Raw genomic sequence first — 23,344 nt, 5'->3', positions numbered from 1 at the left:
AAGCTCGAACCTGAGTCTGGGTGATTGGAGGAGTCCAGTCCTTGATGGCCTGTATCTTACTCTCCAGTGGCTGAACCTGGCCTCCACCTACAAGGTGGCCCAGGTATACAACCTGTGACTGCCCTATCTGGCACTTGGTGGCCTTGATAGTGAGGCCTGCCTTTTGCAGGGCCTCTAACACTTTCCTCAGGTGGACCAGGTGATCCTCCCAGGTGGAGCTAAAGACAGCAATATCGTCCAGATATGCTGCACAGAAGTCATCCAGCCCAGTGAGGACTTGATTCACCAACCTTTGGAAGGTGGCAGGTGCATTTTTCAGTCCAAAGGGCATTACCACAAATTGATAATGCCCTCCAGGGGTAGAAAATGCTGTCTTAGGTTTGGCTTCCTCAGCTAACCTGATTTGCCAATACCCAGCTGTCAAATCAAATGTGCTTAAGAAGTTGGCAGAAGCCAATCTATCTATAAGCTCATCTGCTCTTGGTATTGGGTGGGCATCAGTCTTAGTGACTGCATTGAGGCCTCTGTAGTCTACGCAAAACCTCATCTCTCTCTTACCACCCTGGGTGTGAGGCTTTGGCACTAGAACTACTGGGCTAGCCCAAGGGCTATCTGAGGGCTCAATGACTCCCAGTTCCAACATTTTCTGCACTTCAGTTTTGATGCAGTCTCTAACATGATCAGGCTGTCTGTAGATTTTACTCTTGACAGGCAGACTGTCTCCAGTGTCAACATCATGGGTACACCAATCAGTTTGGCTGGGTGTCAGAGAGAACATATGTCGAAAGGATTGCAGAACTTGCCTGCAATCCTGTTGCTGATGTTCAGTGAGGCTGCCACAAAAGACAACACCATCAACTGACCCATCATCAGGATTCTGAGTGAGCAGGTCTGGGAGAGGGTCACTCTCTTCCTCCTGTCCCTCATCTGTGGCCATGAGCAAGCTCATGTCCTTCCTGTCAACATATGCCTTGAGCCTGTTAACATGGAGCACTCTGAGAGGGCTCCTGGGAGTTCCAAGGTCCACCAAGTAGGTAACCTCTCCCTTTTGCTCAATGATGGTGTGGGGCCCAGACCATTTGTCTTTCAGAGCTGCTGGGGCCACTGGCTCCAGCACCCACACCTTCTGTCCTGGCTGGTACACAGTCAGTACAGCCTTTTGGTCATGCCAAGCTTTTTGAAGTTCCTGGCTGGCCTCAAGGTTTTTAGATGCCTTTTCCATATACTCAGCCATCCTGGAGCGGAGACCAAGTACATAGTCCACTATGTTGGTTGCAGGCTTTTTGAGAGGTCTCTCCCATCCTTCCTTCACCAAACACAGGGGTCCTCTTACAGGATGCCCATACAGAAGCTCAAAAGGGCTGTAGCCAACCCCCTTCTGTGGGACCTCTCTGTAAGCAAACAAGAGGCAGGGGATCAGGACATCCCATCTTCTCCTAAGAGGTTCAGGTAGTCCATGAATCATCCCTTTCAGGGTCCTGTTGAATCTCTCAACAAGCCCATTGCATTGTGGATGATAGGGTGTGGTGAACTTGTAGTTCACACCACACTCTTTCCACATGGCAGTCAGATATCCTGACATGAAGTTTGTACCTCTGTCAGAAACGACCTCCTTAGGGAAACCCACTCTGGAGAACACTCCAACTAGGGCTCTTGCCACTACAGGGGCTGTAGTGGTCCTAAGGGGAATAGCCTCAGGATACCTGGTGGCATGGTCCACCACCACCAGTATAAACTTGTGTCCTGATGCTGTCTGGGGTTCCATTGGACCAACAATGTCAATCCCCACTCTTTCAAAGGGAACCCCCACCACAGGTAGTGGTATGAGGGGGGCCTTTGTTGTGCCACCTGACTTACCACTGGCTTGGCAAGTGACACATGAGCGACAAAACTCCTTGGTATTCTCATTCATATGGGGCCAGTGAAAGTGTGAGACAAGCCTGTCCCAAGTCTTTGTCTGACCTAAATGACCTGCAAGGGGAATCTCATGGGCCAAGGTGAGAAGGAAACCTCTCAGAGACAAGGGGATGACCAGCCTCCTGGTTGCACCAGGCTTGGGGTCTCTTGACTCAGAGTACAGGAGTCCATCTTCCCAGTATACCCTGTGGGCACCTGTGGCATTCCCTGCAGCCTCAGCAGCAGCCTGCTGTCTGAGGGGTTCAAGGGAAGGGCAGCTCAACTGTTCCTTCCCCAGGTCTGCTCTGGAGGGTCCCCCTGAGCCCAGAAACTCAACTTGATCAAGTTCAAGCTCTTTAGGCTCAGTTTCCCTCAGCTCTTCTAGATCAGCCTCCTCAGAGACTTGATACTCAACCTGGGGCAAGGGGGAAGGCAAAGCCTTACCCTTACTGCTCTTCTTCTTGGAAGGTGTCTGGTCCATAATTTCAGGATCCAGCACCTGTTCAGTGGGGCATTTTCTGGCCTGTGACCTAGTCACAGCAAGCACATGTGCTGGCAAGCCTAACATCTCCATGTGAGTCCTCTGCTCCACTTCTGACCATTGTGATGACTCCAAATCATTGCCCAACAAACAATCAACTGGGAGGTCTGAACTGACTACAACTTTCTTTTGTCCCTTCACTCCACCCCAGGAGAAAGCTACAATTGCCACACTATGACTAGTAGTGACATTGCTGGCATTGGTCACCAGGAAATCAGTACCTGGCATGATCTGTCCAGGGTCCACAAAGTTAGGTGTCACCATGGTGACACTGGCACAAGTGTCCCTATAGGCCTGAGCCATTTTGCCATTAATCAAAGGTGTCTGCCTGTATTTGCCCAAAGTATTGGGACTTATTTCAGGGGACATATCCATATCCCCTGTACAGACAAGGACAGCCTGAGTGAGTGTGCCAACTAAGTTGTCAGACCCCTCAGTACCCAAGGTTAACCCAACTAATGCCTTGGGAGTGACACTACCACTACTGACTGTACTAGGGGGTGCAGTTGCTTTAGGAGCTGTAGTGGCAGGAGTTTGTCCTCCTCCTCTTTTGGTGCACTCACTAAACCAGTGAGATTTACTTTTGCAGTACTGGCACCACCTTTTTGACTGGCCTTCTTGAGTCTTCTTCTTCTGGGAAGCCTGACCCCCACCCTCTTTGGTTTGTTGGGGACCTGGTGAAGACTTCTGGTCATTTTGCTCATTCTTAACATTACCCTTCTGGTCTGCTTTCTTCTGACCACCCTGGTTCTGGTTCTGGTTCTGCTTGATCCTTGTCCTGACCCATTTGTCTGCCTTCTTTCCCAATTCTTGGGGAGAGGTCAGATCTGAATCAACAAGGTGCTGGTGCAGCAACTGGTTCTGACAATTGTTCAAAATTTGTTCTCTCATCATTAGATTATACAATCCTGTGTAATCTGTAACCTTGCTACCCAGCAACCAGCCCTCCAAAGCCTTAGTGGCACAATCCACAAAATCAGACCAGTCCTGAGACTGAGTTTTCTGGGTGTCTCTGAACAGCAACCTGTACTGCTCAGTGGTTAAACCAAACCCATCAACCAGTGTATTCTTCAGGACCTGGTAATTGTTAGCATCCTCCACTCTTGTAGTGAGGAGCTTATCTCTACCTTTACCATCAAAGGAGAGCCACAGTATAGCTGCCCACTGACTCTGGGGAATGTTCTGCACCGTGCAGGCCCTCTCCAGAGCAGCCATCCATTTCTGGATATCATCCCCTTGCTTAAAGGGGGGCACTATTTTAGTCAGGTGTTTAGTATCTAAACCCTTCTCTCTATCTCTTGGGAGATTGCTGCCACCAGTGGGAGCTAGCCCACTCATCTGCTGCTCTCTTGCCAGGGCAAGCTTCTCTTTGGCCAGGGCAATTTCTTCCCTTTCAATCCTCAGTTCAGCTTGTCTCATCCTAGCCTCATGCTCCTTTCTCTGAGGGGAAGTAAATCTCCTCTGTGGAGGATTCCTTCTCCCCTGAGAAGAGGCATTAGAGTGCAGAGATCTATTGGAGTCCCTAGAAAGAGATCTATCTCTCCTAACTCCAAGGTTAGGCCCACTTCGGGTTAGTACTGGGGGGCCCCCAGATCCTAGCCCAAGTAAGTCTAAGTTGGTCCTAGTTAGCCTTCTGACTACCTCAAGACCCTTGTCTGCCTCATCCCCAGAGAGTACCTCCTGATCCTCCTCCTCAACTGCTGAATCAGTGTTGGGGAGGTCTGGATCCCCAGAGGTTCCCTCTAAGGCTGGCATGCTCTCATGTAACTGAGAGAGCTTTCTGGCATCATATGTCTCTAAGAGACCTATCAGAAAGGGAATGGTGGGGTTAGACCCCTGCTTCAGTTTCCTGGAGACACAGAGTTGCCTCATCTCCTGAAAATTGAGAGCTGCATATCTTGAAGTGACCTGTGGAGGGTCAACACTGACCAGGGGAGTCTCAGTAGAGTCCCCCTGAGTCGACATGCTTTTCTAGTGAGGTGTAAGTGGTGCACTTACCTACACTATATGTTTGCCTACTGATCCCTTGCTAGAGTTGTAGTTTAGGGTGTGCTAGGCCCTAGGAGCTACAACAGCTGGTTCAGTAGAACTCAGAGTATTCTAAGCTAAGTTATATGTACCTTTAGTACTTATGTGATCTTTCACAAGATATTCTTAGGGCATGTGTGGTAAAACAACAGCAAGCTCAAATCCCAACCGCTGCTCACCAATGTGAGAAGTTGGCCTGATGTGCAGTGCTCACTATTCTAGTGATCACTATATATCAGTCCAAACAACCCTTATTGATGATTGGTTGTAAGTCAACCTTATAGACCAGCTATCCTAGTAGCATGGATACGAGCAGTCTAAGGCTAAGACTCTAGAGGGCGTGTTAAGCCAGCTGTTTTACCATCACATTACCCCTTGAACACCCAGTGAAAGGACACCACACAAGTGTTATGAAAATAAACAATGTATTTATTAGAATCACAACAACCCTGTACTCTTTATGAGGACAGGGTGCTAAGCACACAACAAAACTCTTACGAAAATACTTTTAAGTTAGCACGTTACACAAATGCCCGAGGGGCACGAAAAACCATATACGCTAAAAGTGGAATGCGAATTACTAGCAGGTAAGTAACGATTCTCAGAGGCTTTGGGATCGCTAGGACTGGACTACTGAACCTTTAGATTACTAGCAGGAGGCCTAGGGAACTCGGGTGCAGAGTGTGCACTCTCACGCGGGATGCGGGACAAAGTCTATGGAAGCTAGAATTCACAAAGTTAGTGTTCACGGGCGAACCCGACCTGGTGGGAAGAAAACGACAGTGGATCCTGACCCTAGGATAGTGAGGCTATGCTGGGACACCGAAGTGCCGAAGTTACCTAGCCCAGGGGCTGCAGCTGCATAGGTCTGAAAAGACGTCGGGAATCTCGTTGCCGGACCGGGAGCCTGGAAGGAAGAAGTTGCTGGCAGGCGACCAGTGAAGGAAAGTTCGATGGATCCAAGCCTGGATCAAGGAAGAAGAAAACCTGAAAGCAGAGGGGACCAAGTTCTTGAATCACTAGCCAGTGATTAAGTGGGCACCAGGATGGCACCGGGCGAAGTCACCGCAGTCAGGTGAGTGGGCGCTGCTGGGCTCTGCAGTCTCTCGGACCAGGAGGCGTTGTCGGCGACCAGGATGGAGGTGCGAGCTGTCCCACGATGGATGAAGTCGTTGGCGTCGAAGTTACCCAGGATTGGGCAACAAGCCGTGGCTAATTCAAGCCCACGCGGTGGACTCAAAATGGCGTCTTGAGTGGACCAGGAGGGTCCGGGGTGCTCCTCTTCGGGAAGGGAGCAAGGGCCAGTCTGGAGCAACCAGACCAGCAGCCGAAATGTCGTCGGGCGTCGTCAGGAAGGCCACAAGCCAACGGGCTAGTAGCCAAACAACGCGGTGAGCAGCGGAAAGCAGAAGGGCCCCACGCAGATCGTGGAGATGCTGGGGGACTGCACTTCGGAGCTGGAGCTGCTCAGAGTCGGGGCTTCTCGGACCCCAAAGCACTCACCAGTAGATTACTCGGCGGGCTTGCTGGAAAGAAGTCGTGCAGTCTTGCAGATGGCCGGTCCCTTGAGGTCTCGTCGCACCCACGGTTCTCAGCTGGGCTGTAGAGGTGGGTAGAGGTCAGAGGTGCCAGGGAAGCCGGTTCTCGTCGAGCTGGGCAGTCGGATTCCGGAGGAAGGACTTACAGCAGACCGCAGTGTTCTTAGATGGTGCCTGCGGATGCAGGGTGACTACTCCTTAGTCACAAGGGAGAAATCTTAGGAAGAAGTCTTGAGTTCCTTTCGCAGAAAGTAGTTTCAGGATTCAAAGATGATCTGATTTGGAAGGGGGCCAGTCTCTACCTTTATCCTGTAAAAAGGGGATGGCACGCGACTAAGTCCTGCCCTATGGGTGGGACTAGGAGGGGGGTGGTTACACCCACTTCCTTGGCGGGCTTTTCCCCAGCACAGGGTCTGGAGTGACCCTGGAACTGGTTCCAGCCAGCCTATGCACAGTGAGCACCGGGGTGCCACGTGCAGTCACCTTCCTCTAAAGCCCTGCCTACCTACAATACACAAAACCCTGTCTGGGACGGTGCTGGCACCGCCCCTGGCAGGAAACCCTTTGTCCTTATCTCCTGCTCTGGGAGGACTCCCAGCAGCAGGAGGGCAGACTTGTGTCTCGGTGGCAGCATCCATTTTGTGGATGCTAAGGCTCTGTCTGACTTTTAACCGGGTTATAGGTTACAGGCATGTCGTGTCCCTCTAGAAGGGTGGAATGCTAACCCCGTCGCCAGAATTGGCGAGGGGTTAGTATTCCAATTCGTATGACACCTTACTCGACATGTTTTGATAAAGCGATACCAGAGTTGGCACATAACCGCGAGGATTATAATGCACTTAAGAGTATATGGTATGCGATATCATGGAAACGGCTAAGGGATGGATCCCGAAAGCCGCAGACAGGCTCAGCTCATGCTAGAGCACCATCTCACACGATTCCAAGCACTCTGCCTTCAGGATTGTTAAGGCCTGCTATAGGAGTGACTGATAGGAGATCTGTGTGTCCATTTTAGGGTTAGATATAGGTATACTATATCTAAAGCAAAGGGTGAGTACACCACCTTGCCCCAGCTGTCGTGCAGCCAGTTGTGTCAGTTTTAGTTAGTCAATCCAGGGGTGGCACAATACATGCTTCAGCCCCTGGGAGACTTCTGGGTGCACCTCAGCCCTGGGTACAGGGACTTGGAGAGGGCCCAGTGCCAATTCAGTACCTGAGTACAATTTGGATAGAGAGAACAGCTAGGCTGTGGGTCTGATTAGCAGGCCCACAGCCAGGGAAAGTCGTAAACCAGTGCAGCAAAAAGCAAAAATCTGGGTGATCATAGGATTGCAGACCCTACTCTCCTACAGTGGATAGGAAGGCAGGGTCGTCCGAGCACGGACGGTGACGCCTGGCAACGTTCCGGTCAACCGGTGCACCGGAAGCGGGCCTGGACCAGGTGCCCAAAAGGACATCCGTCAGGGCCTCATTAAACGGCAGCAGAGGCTCCTGGGGGCATGACTGCGGTTTAAACACTTCGGTCAGAATGTTCGGCTTGACCTTCGCGACAGGGAGCTCAAGGCTCAAGGCCTTGGCAGCCCTCATCAGGACCACCGAATAGGCAGCACCTGCCTCAGACGCCACAGGGGTCGGGGAGACAAACCCAGGGTTGGGCGACTCGTCCAGACCACTGGCATCACCCAGATCACCTACCCAGTCCACATCATACTGGCAGGCACGGGATAAAGGGTCCTCAGACCCCTCCCAACCCTCTCCATACTCGTCCTCATCGCCGTATTCTGGATCGACGATATAGACCTCGGGGTCAATGGGCCCCATCGGCGCCGGATCCGGCGTCGGACGACGCCGGTCCGACTCCGCGTCAGGAGTCAGAGGGGGAATGGGGGTGGCGCCGCGTGGCGTCGGCGCCGGGGACCCGACGCCGGCCGGAACCGACGGCGGAGTCGCTGCACCGCGCGGAGGCGGTACCACGGGGTGGCTCAAAGGAACCGACGCCGGAGAGGCCGGTAGACCAGCCGGCGACGAACCTGAGGGGCCCAGCGGCGCCGAGGCCGGAGCCACCGGCGGCGTCGAGGCAGGAGCACCCGAACCGCTCGGGCCCCCAGACGGGACCGACGGGCCCGCAGGCGCCGTAGGCCCCGCCGGAGGAGACCTCGCCCTCATAGCGATGAGGAAGGCCTCGATCTCCTCACTCGACGCGCCTTCCCCAGGGACCGACGGTATGGGTCAGACGGCGTCGGCAACCCACGCGGGGCCGCGGGGGTGGGGCCACCCGAGCCCCCGGCCGCATCACGCGGGCGTCGGGGGGAGTCGGGGGTACGATGACGACGCCCCGACCTCTTACGCTTACCTGACGAACCGGAGGAATGGTGGCGACTCCCGGAGCGCTCATGGCGGCTCCGCGATCGTTCCTTCGACCGCTCCCTCGACCTCCGACCGGACCGGGACCGCTCTCGACGCGGGGCCGACACACGGAGCTCGAGAAGCTTGCGGGACCGCTCCCGCCTAGCTTTTCCAGTCAAGGCCCGACAGTCGACGCAGGACTCCACGTCGTGGTCCGCGCCCAGACACCGGAGGCAGAGTCGATGGTGGTCGGTGACCGACATCAGGCGGTCGCACTCGTCGCAACCCTTGAAACCAGGCATCCTACCGGCACCGTAGAAGATTAAGTAATTAACAATAAACTTGGTCAAAAGACCGGAGTACTGCTCTTCGGATCTGCGCTAACTGGCGCGGAAAAAAGAAGAACTGACGTCAGCGCGCGGAGGCGGCGTCTATATACTCCAGCGACGTCATCACGGCGCACGACGCCGACGACGCGGAGCCGCAGGGGACGCCTGCAGACGACGCCTACCGACGCGCAGGGGTACTGCTACGCAAAAGTTTCCGGATCCAGACTGACGCCTGGGGATATTCTAAGGTAAGGAATCTAATACTAACCTGTTTCTTTCAGATGTTGGTGCCTTATATTTCTTGTCCAGCCGTGGTACCACTGCGGAGACCGAGGCTGGTGTTTGCATAAGCTGTTTCCCCTGCTCCCATATGTGGTCAATCATAGGAATTGATCTGGTTGTTTTCCTAGCCGGGTCTTTAAAATCATACAGGAAACAGTCTGTTTCATGGGATTCCATCGTCATATGGAATCTTGTGGCCGCTCTTTCCACAAGGCTGTGAAATCCGCCAATGTCCACTGGCGGTGAGTCTGAGGTAGTGGGCTCAGGTGTGGCAGGAGACGGAGCGATGTAGTCCTCATCGTCTCTATGGTCAGACTGGTCGTCTCGGACCTCTCCATCCTCTGGTTCTTCGATTTCCTCGTCAGAAGACAGGATATTCTGCACTGGGTCTCTTTCCTGACGGATCACTAAAGGTGATGGCCTAGGCTGTGAAGATGGCGTCGGTCCAGATGTAGCTGGATTTGTCCCCATTGATGGAGCAGTGGTTGGTTCAGGAAATTGCTGCTTGTAGTCTTGAATCAAGAACTGCAAGTCTGAAACTATAGACACCGGAAGGCATACCATTGGCGTGACTTGCGTCTGGACATGCGAATGTTCAGTCTCTTCTGTAAATTCCACTTCATCCCCATCATCATCAGTGCTTTGGCACTTTACTATGAGATCTGAAGGACTGGTGGCCTGTCCGTACTGGTCTTCGTCTGAGTCTTCGTCTTGCAGTAGACAAGATGGGGGCAACTTTTGCACCCTACTGGGAGACGCTAAGTCTGGTGTTATCGACTTTTTCGTGCTCTTCTTCGTTGGTGGAATCGTAGACGGCTGAATGGCCGCTGACAACGGAGAAATCAGCTCCGATTGTTTCCATAGTGTCGACGATGACGTCGTCGACTGAATTTCAATCGTCGTCGATGGTGCTTTCGTCGACAGTACCTTCGTCGGCGGAACCTTAGTCGACGGCAACGTGGTCGATGGTGCACTCGTCGACGGTGTCTTCGTCGTCGTCGGTGTCTTCGTCGACGACACGCTCCTCGACGGTTTTAGTTTCGTCGTCGACGCTGATGTCGTCGTCGACGTGGTCGACGGTATCTTTATCATCGTCGATGGCTTCTTAATGAGGATAATCGACGACACAGGCTTACCCGCCGTCGACGATGGAGTAGTCGTCGAGGAGAAGGCTGACGACGCCGTCGTCGTCGACGTTGACACATAGACTGGAGACACAGTCTTCTTCAGCGCTGAGGAAAGTGTCGACGAAGTAGTCGTCGACGACAGCGCAGGCTTCCTGAAGGCAGGAACCTCCTTGTCAGACGTTGTAGATTTTGCCTCTGAAGACTTCTTGACAGTCTTTTTAGGAGGAACGTCTGTAGGGCTAGGGGAAGCAACCCTTGGCCTCTTCAAGGATAATTTAGAGGAAACAGAAGCTACCTCACCGTCCTCTGAAGACTCCAGGTTGTCTCTGGTTTTCAGCCTGTTCAACCAGAGGAGCAGCCGTCCTTCTCTGTCTTTTAGAGTTTTTGTAGAGAATGTTCTACAAACTCTACATTCCTTAGGTGAATTATCGGGACAAAGACAGTATAAGCAGGTTTCATGCTTATCGTCGACGTGGAGCCTCTTCTTACCACAAGAAGAGCAAGCTCTGAAAAGACCCTTCTTCTGTTGATCAGCCATGGCAGATTTATGAAGAAAATATCCAATTTCTGTGAAGAAATGAGTTTAAACAAGGAAACCTGAGGAGAACTCGGGTGGAGACTCCCTAGCACAACGTGCGGTAGAAAATCTGAGAGACTGGGGCTCCTGACAGGAAGGTTCTAGAGGGAGGTGGTAGCTGATTGGCTACCTTCTGGAGTTTGGTCCTTTTTACAAAAGGACATAGATAGGCTACTAAGGCGAGGCCTTTAGGCCTATTTTTCTCTATGTATGTCTATAGGACATTACTTTTCTATGTACCGGAGACTCCCGTCTCGACAACGGGGAATGATTCAGGAATGTGAATCTATGAAAGACACCCATAATACTGGATAATACCTAGATATCACACTAGGACATTTCCTAGAGAAAAGGTAAGTACACATTTTTTAGTTCTTGTCAATTTTTTCAAAGTTCCAAACAAAAGCAACTCCACACAAACATTTTTCAAGGAAAATAGTCAATGTATTCCTATGGAGAAAAATGAAGTTATCCGTTAACAGGCAAGTACTTTGTTGTGGGAGCTGGTATTCTGGGGTTAGAACCAGGGTTCCCCCAGGGTCAAGGATGAACTCTCAAAGCACCCTCAGTGGCACTAGGGCGGCCGGGTGCAGAGTGCTGAGGCCCAATGTTATCTAATCGGGGATAGGGGGCCTCCTGTAGGTGGCTGCTCAAAAGCAAGCCACACGGTTGTGGGAGCAAAGCTCCTTGTGTTAGGCTCAGGGCAAAGGAGGATCTGGTTTAGCACACAAAGTGTACTGCAGGGGCGGCTGGCTGCAGGGTGCTGTTTAGGCGTGGTGTGCCCTGTTGTTTTCAATGGGGATTCATTGTTTTCGTTTTTAGGTGCAGGCTCGGTCCAGGAAGACTTCTGGGATGGACAAACAGCTGGTCAGTTAAGTGGGAGGGCTCGGGGACGTAGGTGCACCTAGGGTTCTTTTCTCCAGGGCGGCTGAATGCAGGGGTGTCTTTTGAGATTGGATTTCACCTTGCCGGGCCACTCAGTGCAGTGACTGCAGGTCACATCAGGAAGTCCTGGAGGGGTCAACGCACTGTGGACTCCGACTCTGCAGGGCTTCGCTGGGATCAGTGGGCTACTCGAACTCCGGCTGTAGGTGACAGGTTCCAGGCGTCAGGTTTCATTGTCCTCAGCAGACTCAGAGTCTGTCTTTGGAGTTTCTTTTGAACAGAGCTGCTGTTCACAGGAGATTCGGCCTTTGTTGAAGGCAGCCAGTCCTCCCATGGGTTCTGGAGCTTGCTGGCTGCAGGACAAGGCAACTTTTGGCCCAGGATCTCTGGAAACTGCAGACGTGCCGGTAGGGCTGGGGCCAGGTCAGTTCTTCTCTGCAGTCTCCTCTGTTGGGTGTCTTTTTTCGTCCTTCTTCGTAGGTTGCAGGGCTGCCTTCTTAGTTCAGGGCTGCCCTCTAAATACAGTATTTAGGGGGTGTTTTAGGGGTCTCGAGGTTAGTAGCCAATGGTCTACTGACCTTAGGGTGACTAAATTATTTGTGTACTCACCCCACGTAAGGGAGTGGGCACAATCCCTAGTCCTGACTGTAGAGGGCCTGCCTACAAGCAAGCCGGGCCGAAGACGGCTGCAATGCCAGAAACCGGTCCCCGGAAGCTTGTTTCCTTTCCAGTAAAGAATTGGCTTGGTAGTTTGGTCTGCCCTGTTCCCATGATGCACTGGGCCAGGGTCAGACTAATTTGCATATAGCCAGGTTCTGAGCTGGGATGGTGCAGTGAGCTAAAAAACGGTGATGGATCAAGCCCTAATCCTTTGACTGGGTATAAGTGTTCTGTTTAATTCAGATGCTCTGTCCATCACCACCCCCTTTTCTGAATCGTTTTGGCCACTATAGGAGTGGCAGGGTATGCTCAGACATGAGTCCCTTGCTCACTGCACCATCAGGATTCAAGCAAGCCGGGCCGAAGACGGCTGCAATGCCAGAAACCGGTCCCCGGAAGCTTGTTTCCTTTCCAGTAAAGAATTGGCTTGGTAGTTTGGTCTGCCCTGTTCCCATTATGCACTGGGCCAGGGTCAGACTAATTTGCATATAGCCAGGTTCTGAGCTGGGATGGTGCAGGGAGCTAAAAAACGGTGATGGATCAAGCCCTGATCTTTTGACTGATCTTTTGACTGTTGTGTTTAATTCAGATGCTCTGTCCATCACCACCCCCTTTTCTGAATCTACAAGAGAGCGAGCACTGAAGAGTGGGCTTCACCTTGCTTCCCCCACTTGAGGGGTGGGGTTAGCAGTGGTAGGCACACCTTCTGTACTGTGCTAATTTTTCCCGCATGTCTTCCAGCCGAAAAGGAGGAGATAGGAAGGGGGCATGCTCCTGATAGCAGAAGAGGCTGGGGGTCGCATTACAAAGGCGGCAAGGCCTGTGAAGCTCCTCTGGCACCAATGGCTCTTTCTGGCCTGGGGAAGTGTGACCACCTCTGCCCAAGAAAGGCTTTGTTTCTGGGCTCCGGGAGCGAAATCTCCCACCACTGGGGTCCAGAACATGTCAAGTGGTGGCAGGCTGGTGAGTACCAGTCAGGGAACCCACCAGAGGCTGGTCGTTTTTCAGGGGGCATCTATAAGATGCCCTCTGAGTGCATTTTTCATTAAATCCCAAAATGGCATCATTGTGGGTTTAATGTGTTGAGAAGTTTGTCATAACAAACTCCACAGCACCATAATGGCTTTACTGAAAACTGGTAAGTTTGGTATCAAACTTCCAGCACCATATAATCTTAATGGCTTACAGTGTGTACGAATTGGTCTATACACTGTAGGGGTACAGGGCTCATGCACCTATACCCTCACCACTGGTATAGTGCACCCAGCAAGAGAAGTGGCTGACATATGCTAGGGCAGTGGGTTGTAGGCATGGCACACAGGATTGTGTGCCATGTCGATTCTTTACTTTGTTTTGCACCAAAACACGCAGCCTGCAACGGTAGTGTGTGTGTGAGTGTGTGTGTGTGTGTAAAGGTACAGGGCTTCTAAGGGTGGCCCAATAAGTGCTGCAACTCTTAGAAGCCTTACCTGGACACAGTGCCCTTGGTATCCATGGTACCTTTTGCAAGGGTCTGACATGTGGCCAGAGACGTGCCAATTGGGCGTCAAAGTTACAGTTTTGGGAAAGAGCACAGGCCCAGGGAAACTGATTGGCAGGGACCCAGGGCACATAGAGTCAAAGTGCACCAGTAGTCTGGCAAAAAGTGTGCGGGGATACTGCAACAGAAACCCAGCTTCTTACAACAATGTTGTGTCAACACACTGTGCACCCAGCAAATTATGCATGCCAGCCCCATTCCTGGATGTACAAACTGTAAGCGCACATGAATGACTAATTTCCGTAAGCAATGATTTGCAAAATATTGCACATTTATTCCACACATTTTGCAGCACATTTTTTCAGCCCAATTGTGATTGACACAGCTTGACACCCTTTTCAAGAGATAGATAGTGAGGACCCAATCGATCAGGATTTTTATAAAGCGAAACTACTCACCCGTGAGGGTCTCAAGGCACTGTCTAGCCTAGTCTTGGCCTGTCTAGCATATTTTGTCTATAGAGTATCGCTCCAACATTATTTAATCAATGACCTCTCTTACTCCACCAGTCTCAAGACTTCAGGTTGCTGCTCACCCGTATCTGGTCATTTAGCATGGTCTCCTCTGGGTCCTCATCCAGTTCTCGCTGAGGGTATGTACTGATCCCATGGGCATCCAGGTCTTGCCGGATCTGTGGTGCCAACATACAATGTCCGTTAGTCACTCGTTAAAGACAGCTGGCTAACAAGTCCACTTCGCTGCCTGAATATAATTTCTCTCTATAACTCCATCACTCTGCACCATAAGCTTTTCTTCTTAAGCTTGAGCCTATAGTGCCCTCTAAGGACAGCTGTAGGCTGCTTCTCTCACATAAACACTACCAAGAGTCACTTGCTATTCTCTTCTGAACTATATGCCTGATGAGGGGTTAAACGACAAGATTTAACTCATATGGTCCATTGTTACTCCACCCGGTGAACATCGTAAACTCAAAAACTACTAATTATGATCAAATGAGAAAAAAAATGGCTGACATTCTTAGCTGAGAACGTGGCCTGACCTTGCTAAAAGCTAATTTGTGCTGCAGCTCACCTTACCGCTCAGTCCCTCTTGACAAGCACAGCCTTGTCAATTCAGAACCAGGCTTTAATTATTGGCTCAACTCAATCTCAGGCTCACTCACAACTGTAGCTAGGAATGTGCCATCAACCTGCCATGCTGCATGTTTCTTCTGTTTTATAATGCTTTCCTTGATACCTATTCTCTCAGCTCTCAGGGCAAACCATCCAGCATTCCTAAGAAGGGCATCGACTTCCAATCCCATCTTTGTCTTAGCCACCCTACACCCAGTGCATCCTCATTTGCACCCTGATCTCAGCCCAGTACAGCTCAAGACAAAACCTTCATGTCCATAACAGTTTTTCCTCAGCATGCTACATAGGTGTGCCTATGAATCGGGAACCTCTGACACACTAAGCTTCAGTTGGCAACAAATTTGTCCCTTGCTTTCTCCAGTTTGTGCAACCCTTAACATCCCGAGAACCCCCTGGCATCCCCTATGGCAATAGGATTCTCCGGCACCTGGCACAACTACATCCAAATGCCTTCTTATGCCAAGAGCAGCCTTTCCTACATGTAGACATCCAGCTCAATTGCCCGTCAGTCTTTACCTCATGTTAAGAACAACTTCTCTGGCGTAAAGTAATACCCAACACAACTCACCCCAACTCTACCTCGTTGGACTCACCCGCTCTTTGAATTCCTCCCGTTCATCCAGAGTCATCGTGTCCGCCTTGGCGATCACAGGCACCACGTTCACCACTTTACCCAGGCGCTTCATGAATTCCACATCAAGCGGACGCAACCTGCAGTGAGCAAGGGCAGAGTGTGAGACTGAGGATGGGTCCTGTTGGGTGCCCATTTTACAGTAACACTTTTTGGTTTCCACGTCAAGACACCAGTGTGTGCTTCATGCAACATCTACTTCCATCAGTCTTAAGCGGCATTGCGTTTGTGAGCACATTAGTCTATTGATTCATTTGAACATGCGTACTGTGGCACATAGGTGCATCCTGGTGTTTTATGCAGTTAGTACCTGCTGAGTATGAGAAGGTGCAGCAGCGGGCCCAATGCACTGTCCTATATATATTTCCTTTAGTCCCCTGCTATTTACAGAATACACTCAATAGGGGAGCCTCAGTTCATAGGTCATGAAGAAGTCATTGCAATTTACCTGCATGTGCAAAGGACACTACCTATGATGCAGAGGGTGCAATAAGCATCAGGGACACAATTTCACAAATTACAGGAAGGGCTAGGGAAATTCTTGGAATCTTTACTGGTACCAGAATTGCAGCAGTGCAGTTTGATAATGTAGAAATGCTCTGTATCACCACTTCAGTCACTACATCTACAGGAGGTTGTGCGTATATGTAGGTACTCTGCATATCTAATGAGCTCTAAGCAGGAAACTTAATGCTAAACTCATCTGGCAAGAGTGCTCTTAATACAGTCATCTGTCAACACATCTGACATCAGATGAGGATGGACCTACCACCAAATGATTGACAACGCCTGAGGGGGGAGGAAAAAAACTTGAAACAAGGCAATTCTCAACTCATACACTAGAAGGTGGAATAATGCACAGCAAGAGAATCCAGAAAAGATTTAGGCTGCAAAACTATAGACAGTAGTCATATTGGCTCGTGGGTCTATCTGCTGACAGCCAAGTTCTCGATTGCTTCCAAGTGTTCCAGTGTCTTCTGTCAGTGGCCATTGCATCTAAACCCTGCACATGGTTATGGATAACAATGTTTATCTAAGTTAACCAGAACTTAGTATAACTGAGATTCCTTTTTACAGAGTCCACAATGTGTACTGAACCACCTCTAAAAGTTGATTTTTCCATATAATGATTTTGCTTTTTATCGACATTAACATATAAACATGCGAATGCTATAAAATTAGTAGGATCCACGTTTGGTTTGCCCATAAATAATGTAGGCCTGCATATGGAATGGCTAATGCTTGGGAGCTATCTTGTTTCTCGACACGTGTGCATTACGTTTCTAGGAGAATTTAAGTACAAATTAACAAAAGCTATGTGTCTCTGCTTTTTTCCCAATGTGAAATGTTTTCTTTTACATGATAACTGTTAAATATCCTAATTGAGTCGGGGAGTGGGGGTTGATGATGTTGGATAAGGTGCCATTCCCAAATGCTTTTAGGTTGAAATGTGATAAAGGAGACTCTAATGTTTATTGTACCTTATGTTATCATGTGCCTGTGGAATGTTGGATTCACGCTGTATAACATGCCAAATCTTTCAATAAAAAGTTATAAAAAAATAATAAAAAGAATATCCTAATTGATTGCATCAGTGCACCTGCAGAACACAGGCCGGTCCAATGTATCGTGTTTTGTGGCAGATAATTGTACGTTTGAAGGATGCTCAGCAAAGCTGTATGTTTGGAGGATTGGGAGAAACTAAGGAGCTCAAGATTGCATCTTTTTACTTTACCTGATTGGATCGTTTTTTGGGAACCCGGTTTAGAAATGTTAAAACTGTGATTTAAGTTAGTGCAGAGTAGGTTTTTACAGTTCTGGACGCTAACAGAACTTTTTCCAGACAGCATTGAGCAGAGTAGGGTACTCTCTTTATTTAGAAGGAATGGTTTCTTACCTGTAATTCTAGTTCTATCTCAAGAGACTCTCCATTGAAATCATAAGCAAATGCTGCATGAGGTACACATGTGGCGCGACTATTCAGTGTTTATGATTATCAGCGGAGATCCCACGAAAGAGAACCAATTTTACTTAACTGTTTCTTTGAGGGGACATTAAAATACTTTGTCCTCTTGCTAATCTGGCTTTGATTTGAACTTTATATTAACAAATGCATTCATATATTCATTATTGCGTGATGAAAATGTGATTATTTTGTCTTTTGACACGCACTAACATTTAATAAACTTTTATCGTTCGAAAAAGGAACCACTCTCTGTCTTCCTTGAGAAGCATAATGTGCTTCATGTTATTTAAATGTTCAGATTTTTTTTACAAGACTCAGCAACAAATTTCGATTCATCAGATAGAGCGTTATGGGACTCAAATTTGCACAAAGAAAATCGCTAACACCTCCTTATAGTATGAATTCAGTTTCATCCAAAAGAAGGTAAACCCCACCACGAAAGGAGCAAGGGGGAAATATAATTAGTATCTGATCATCATTTGTTGTGCAGCGCATTTATCAAGATATTACTACACACACAACAAAGTTTCCACATGAGCTAAGACCGAGTGGTGCAATTTACTTGTATTCCTCCAAAACTAATGGAAGCGTCATTAAACACAGCAAAAAATAGACCCATCACTGCATGGACTAAACTATATGAAATCAAGACATTGTGACCTTGGTTAGCGACAAAGGCCTTAATGAAAGTAAATGAACCTTCCCACTGCTGAGAGAGCTACAAATCCATACAAGTAGAAGCAGTGAGATAAACAAATGCTGATAAGTTAACATAAGGTAACATTCCTTAATCTCTCAGTGTAGAGCGTCTAAGAGTGCCAAATCTTCCTAACTATTGTGGTTGTATTAGAAAAGTTGGCTGCTGCCCAGTAATGCAGGGAAGAGGGTAATGCCAAGGAAATTCACTTATTGTGATACAAGTGTGAACAACATTACAAAACATCAAATATGTCAGGCAAAACAAGACTTTGGAAAGTTTTCCTAGCAGTGGCAAAGGACACATACACATGGGTTTTGACCAGACAATCTCTCCCCTACCACATAGGAATAAACCACGACTGAAACAGCACAAGGAGACAATGTACACAGTGTATGGTAAGCTGAACAAAAACACTGTAACATAACATAAGCCTAGCTATGGGATACAACTCTAACTCATTGTGAGTTCCATGTGCCAGAGTATGGATGCAGTTAAATCAGTAAACCGTTGTGAATATTCTTCCTTCGCCAATGTAACGAAGGACAGCCCAGCATGTTCATGGAAGTATAGGTTTCTCTGTGAAAAAATCAAAAAATGCCTGTGTGTGGCTACAAAGTATATCTCAGAAATCAGTGTACATTTGTCAATGCCCACATATCAAGTATCTCTAAGCATGTTAAAGACACTCTTCATATAATTTCACTCACTAACAATCTCTTTCAGGGAGCCCCATTTTATATCTACATCACATTAATTGCCGTCTGTGACAACGATGTACCTCTTAGTGGACAGCTCTAGTCTTATAACACTTCTGGTGCCTTGTTTTTTCGACACTATTCACCCAGAAGTCATGACAACTCATCACACACGGGTGGGATGTTAGCCTCACGATAACATGGTTTTGGGAAATTGTAGCACCTCACATCAGATTATAAATACTATGAATACATTTATTACTGTTCCTTGTTTTTGGTTCCAGCCTTGAGAAAGCTCTTTTGGCCCAGCTCAGCTTACAAATAGTGAAAAAACATATTTGCCGTTTATCATCAATTATCCATGAAAGAATATTATTTAAATATGCGTTGATACTTCTGTAAAATATACGAACAAATAACCCGGAACAGTATGTGTGCCATCTTGTAGTTATTTGGACCCTAAAAACTGCGAGATGCAGCAAAACAGATCATATGCAGCATAAGGGAAATAGGTCAAGAAACCTAGACGCCTGGTGCCTTATTCTTGCAAAACCATGTTCACATACCTGGGTATAAGGAAAATGTTACTTACCCAGTAAGCATCTGTTTGTGGCATGTAGTGCCTTAAAATCACATGCCTAGCTTAGCATACATCCACCATCTAGTGTTGGGCTCGGCAGCTTACACAAGTTGTTTTTCTTTGAAGAAGTCTCGAGTCACAAGGTATAGTGCCCCCTCCTATTGCCTGCTATGTGCATGGTCTTTGATTTGAACGCCAAACAACTCTTGAATGACAAACCAATGAGGCAGGAAAGGCTGGAAAGCGTAAAAGCAGAGGAAAGCCCGGGCTTTCCTCTGCTGTTACGCTTTCCAGCGCTCCCGTTGACCGCAACTATCGCATTGCGGCTTCTGTTTTCCTGCCTCATTGGTTTGCCTTTCAAGAGTTGTTTGGCGATGGGACGTCCCCCGTGCCTTGCAGTCTTTTATGTCTAGCTGAGTGTTTTGTATTGCACAAGCCTATCCCTTATCAAGTGGTATCATCCGTTTTATTTCTAGACCGTCGCGTTATAATCTGAAGATACATTTCTACAGAATTTATTTTGAACTCCATCGTAACATAATCTGGCGGTGTTGGAATTCACCATTGTGGGACGTGCTCAGTGGTCATTATTTGGTCGTGGCCTTTATATAGACGGCACCAAATTCTTGATATAATGACTTACTGGACAGGAAACAGCTTACTAGGAGAGATTCCTATGACTTCTCAGTTCATGGAAGTATTTGACTCCACCATCATCTAGTGCCCTGAAGAAGTCCTGCACTAAGACTAAATGCTTCGGCTGTACTGTGTGTTGAGTCATTAGAACTGGACTCTTTTTTTTTATCAACGTAAAATGAAACTGGAATAAAAAGAAAAAACTGAAGAACTTTTTCTCTGGATATGGACTTCATAACTGTCCTTATTGATCAAATTCCGTTGTGTGGTGCACCTGTGCTGTTCTAAATTGTTAGGTTGCTGAGGGAACAAGCACTGTGACTGTGGGTGTTATTCAGTGTGCACACAGACCCCTGTAAGTATAGAAGGGACAATACTGTTAAAGTGACATTAGGTTAGGGGTTGGCAGTTAGAAGGTCCCACTGTTATGTCTATTTGTTTATAAATGTTTGTAGAACCGTCTGGAACTTGTAAATGGGCCATTACATTTACACGGTAATGTTTTGTAAATCTGTGCAGTTGTATTCCATGTAGCTGCCATACATTTGCCAGCCATGGGTATATTGCCTAAAAAGGCCTTGGAGGCTCCCTTCTTTTCGAGTAGAGTGAGCTTTTGGAGGGATATGTAGAGGTCGTTTAGCATTGGCATAACAAGCTTAGATGCATTTTACAATCCAAAGTGAAATGCTTGCTGTAAATATGGACCTTCCTTTATCTGGTTTTGAAAATGCAGTAAAGAGTTGTTGTGTCTTCCTGAATGCTTGAGTTCTGTCAATATAATACATGAGAGTTCTTTTTACACCCAGTTTTGGTACAACTCTTTCTGCTAAGGAATCTGGTTTTGGAAAGAATACTGCAACTCAATAGATTGATTTAAGTGAAAATGTGAGACCACTTTTGGCTAAAATGTAGGCTTGGTACTCCATACCACTTTAGCTCTAGAAGAACCATTCTTTCAACTTCATAGAGACAATGTCTGAAGCTCATTAACAAGTTTGAGTGAAGTGATTGCAATGAGAAAAGTAACTTTCCAGGATAGGAACAGTAGAGAACACAAGCGTAAAGGTTAAAATGGGGACCCATTAACCTTGTTAACACAACATTAAATTCCCACATTGGTGTTGGAGCAACTTTAGGCAGGATAACACTTTTGAGACCCTCTAGAAAAGCTTTAAGGACAGGAATCCTGAATGTAGAAGTTTGTTCTCTGTTTCTGAGATATGCAACGACTGCCGCTAGGTGTAGTCCTATGGAAGTGAAGGCCAACCCTTAGGTCTGTAAATGTAGAAGGCAACATACAATGCCTTGAGGCTCAGCTGTTAAAGGGTTAAACGCCTTTGAATGGCAATAATGAACAAATTGTTCCCACTTTGCCGCATAGCATGCTCAATAAGTGGGTCTTCTTGCCTTTTTAAGAATGTCCATACCCAGTTGAAGGAGATTCAAGTATCTGAATTCTAAGACCTGTGGAGCCAGATTGCAAGATTGAGAGATCTGGGGTTTAGATATTTTACTTCTCCCTGGTTTTGAGTTAATAGGTCCTGCCAGTTGGGAAGTACCTGGAGTGGAACTACTGAGAGTTTCAGTAGATGGTGAACCATGGTTGTTTGGCCCATGTGGAAGCCACTAGGATGAGGGTCAGAGATGTCTGTCGCAGTTTGTGAATCACAAACTGAAGCAGTGGCAGTGATGAAAAGGCGTAAGCAAATATTCCTAACCAATTCATCCACAGTGCATTGGCTTTGGACTGTGGGTGTTGGAACTTGGAGGCGAGGTTTGGGCATTTGGTGCTTTCTGCCATGGCAAATAGGTCTGTGTTTGGGTTACCCAATTGCTGGTAGAATGGATGAAGGACTTGGGGGTTGAGCTCCTACTTGTGAACTTGTTGTCGTTTCCTGCTTAGGAGGTCTGCAAAGTCATTGTCTACTCCTGGTATGTACTCCGGTAACAGGTGAATGTTGTGTCGGGCAGCATACCTACAGATGGTATGTGGTAAGTGAGATAGCTGAGGTGACCTGGTGCCCTAGTTTCTGCAGATAATACATGGTAGTCATGTCTGTTTTGATGAGAATTACTTTGTCTGTGAGGTGTAGAAGGAATGCTTTTAGTTCTAGATGAAGAGTTAGCAGCTCTAGGTGACTGATATGGAGATGAGTCTGACTAAGTGTTCAGTGGCCCTAACAGTCAACTCTTGTGAGTGATGCATCCATTGTTATGTCCTCTGTGGAACTGGGCTTAGGAAAGGCCATCCTTTTAGAAGGTGGGTGGAATTCCACCACTGCAGAAAGTGCCAAACTTAACTGCTAATCAACACTAGATCTTGCATCTGACCACTCGCCTGAGACCACTGATGCGCTAAACATTCTTGCAATGGGCGCATATTGAGTCTGGCACAGGATAATATACATGATGCCATGGTGCGTAAGAGGCGCTTTAATGTTTGAATCTCATCAACAGATACCAGTTAAAACTGTGGGATACGTGTTTGAAAGGATTGAATCCTTGCAATATTTGGGTAAGCTATCCCTGTTTGAGAACTGAGGTTGGCTCAGAGGTAAGACTGTATTTGAATAGGTTGCAGGTGTGACATGATTGCATTGACTGCCAAACCTAGACGATGGAGTAGGTTTATAGTAGTTTGAGGGTGATGAAAACAGCTCTGATAGGTTGAATTTTTGATGAGCTAGTCGTACAGATATAGGAAAACGTGTATTTTTTTACTGTGTAGATGAGCAGAGTCGATGAGCTGTTACTACTGCAAGACATCTGCTGAACACATTGGAGGCTGTAGTGACCCCAAATGGAAGTACTTTGAATTGAAAGTGTTTTCCTTTTAATGCAAATCAGAGCTACTGTTGATGTGCTGGGTAAATTTGAATGTGAAAGTATGAGTCCTTTGGGTCCAATGCAGACATGAAGTCGCCTTGTTGTAGCACTGGAATGAAATCTTGTAGAGTGTCCATATGGAAATGAGAGTATGTACCTGTTTAGAGGTCTGAGGGCTAGGATTGGTGGGAAGGACCGTCTTTTTTGGGAATGAGAAAACAAACTGAGTACACGCTTGTGGCCTGTTGGTGTGGTGGCCCAGGTTCTATTGCCGCCTTTTGAAGAACAGCTTTTACTTTCTTTGAGAATCTGTTGACAGTCTGTGTGTGTGGGTTGAATGTTTAGAAGTGTTAAAGTGAGCTCTAGGCAATACCCATGTTGGATAATATCCAAAACCAACTGGCTGGAGGGGATAGTTCGCCATGTGGGAAATAACTGTTGGCGACTTCCACCCGACATGTGTAATA

The 23,344-nt window shown here is 47.9% G+C and overlaps 1 protein-coding gene across 1 annotated transcript in view; it reads right to left on the bottom strand.

Moving 5' to 3' along the window:
* SEPTIN12 (septin 12) overlaps positions 1 to 23,344 on the bottom strand; it is a 539,550-nt gene that overhangs the window by 129,573 nt on the left and 386,633 nt on the right. The window contains exons 8-9 of the mRNA XM_078662920.1: positions 15,437 to 15,554; positions 14,285 to 14,380 (exon numbers count right to left, since the gene is read on the bottom strand). Coding sequence (XP_078519046.1) covers positions 14,285 to 14,380; positions 15,437 to 15,554 — 214 coding nt within the window. The remainder of the gene's footprint in view (positions 1 to 14,284; positions 14,381 to 15,436; positions 15,555 to 23,344) is intronic.

Source organism: Lissotriton helveticus, chromosome 10 (genome assembly GCF_964261635.1).
Source record: "Lissotriton helveticus chromosome 10, aLisHel1.1, whole genome shotgun sequence".
Taxonomy (NCBI): domain Eukaryota; kingdom Metazoa; phylum Chordata; class Amphibia; order Caudata; family Salamandridae; genus Lissotriton; species Lissotriton helveticus.
The sequence above is the reverse complement of the archived record's forward strand: the minus strand, read 5'-3'. Positions and strand labels throughout refer to the sequence as shown.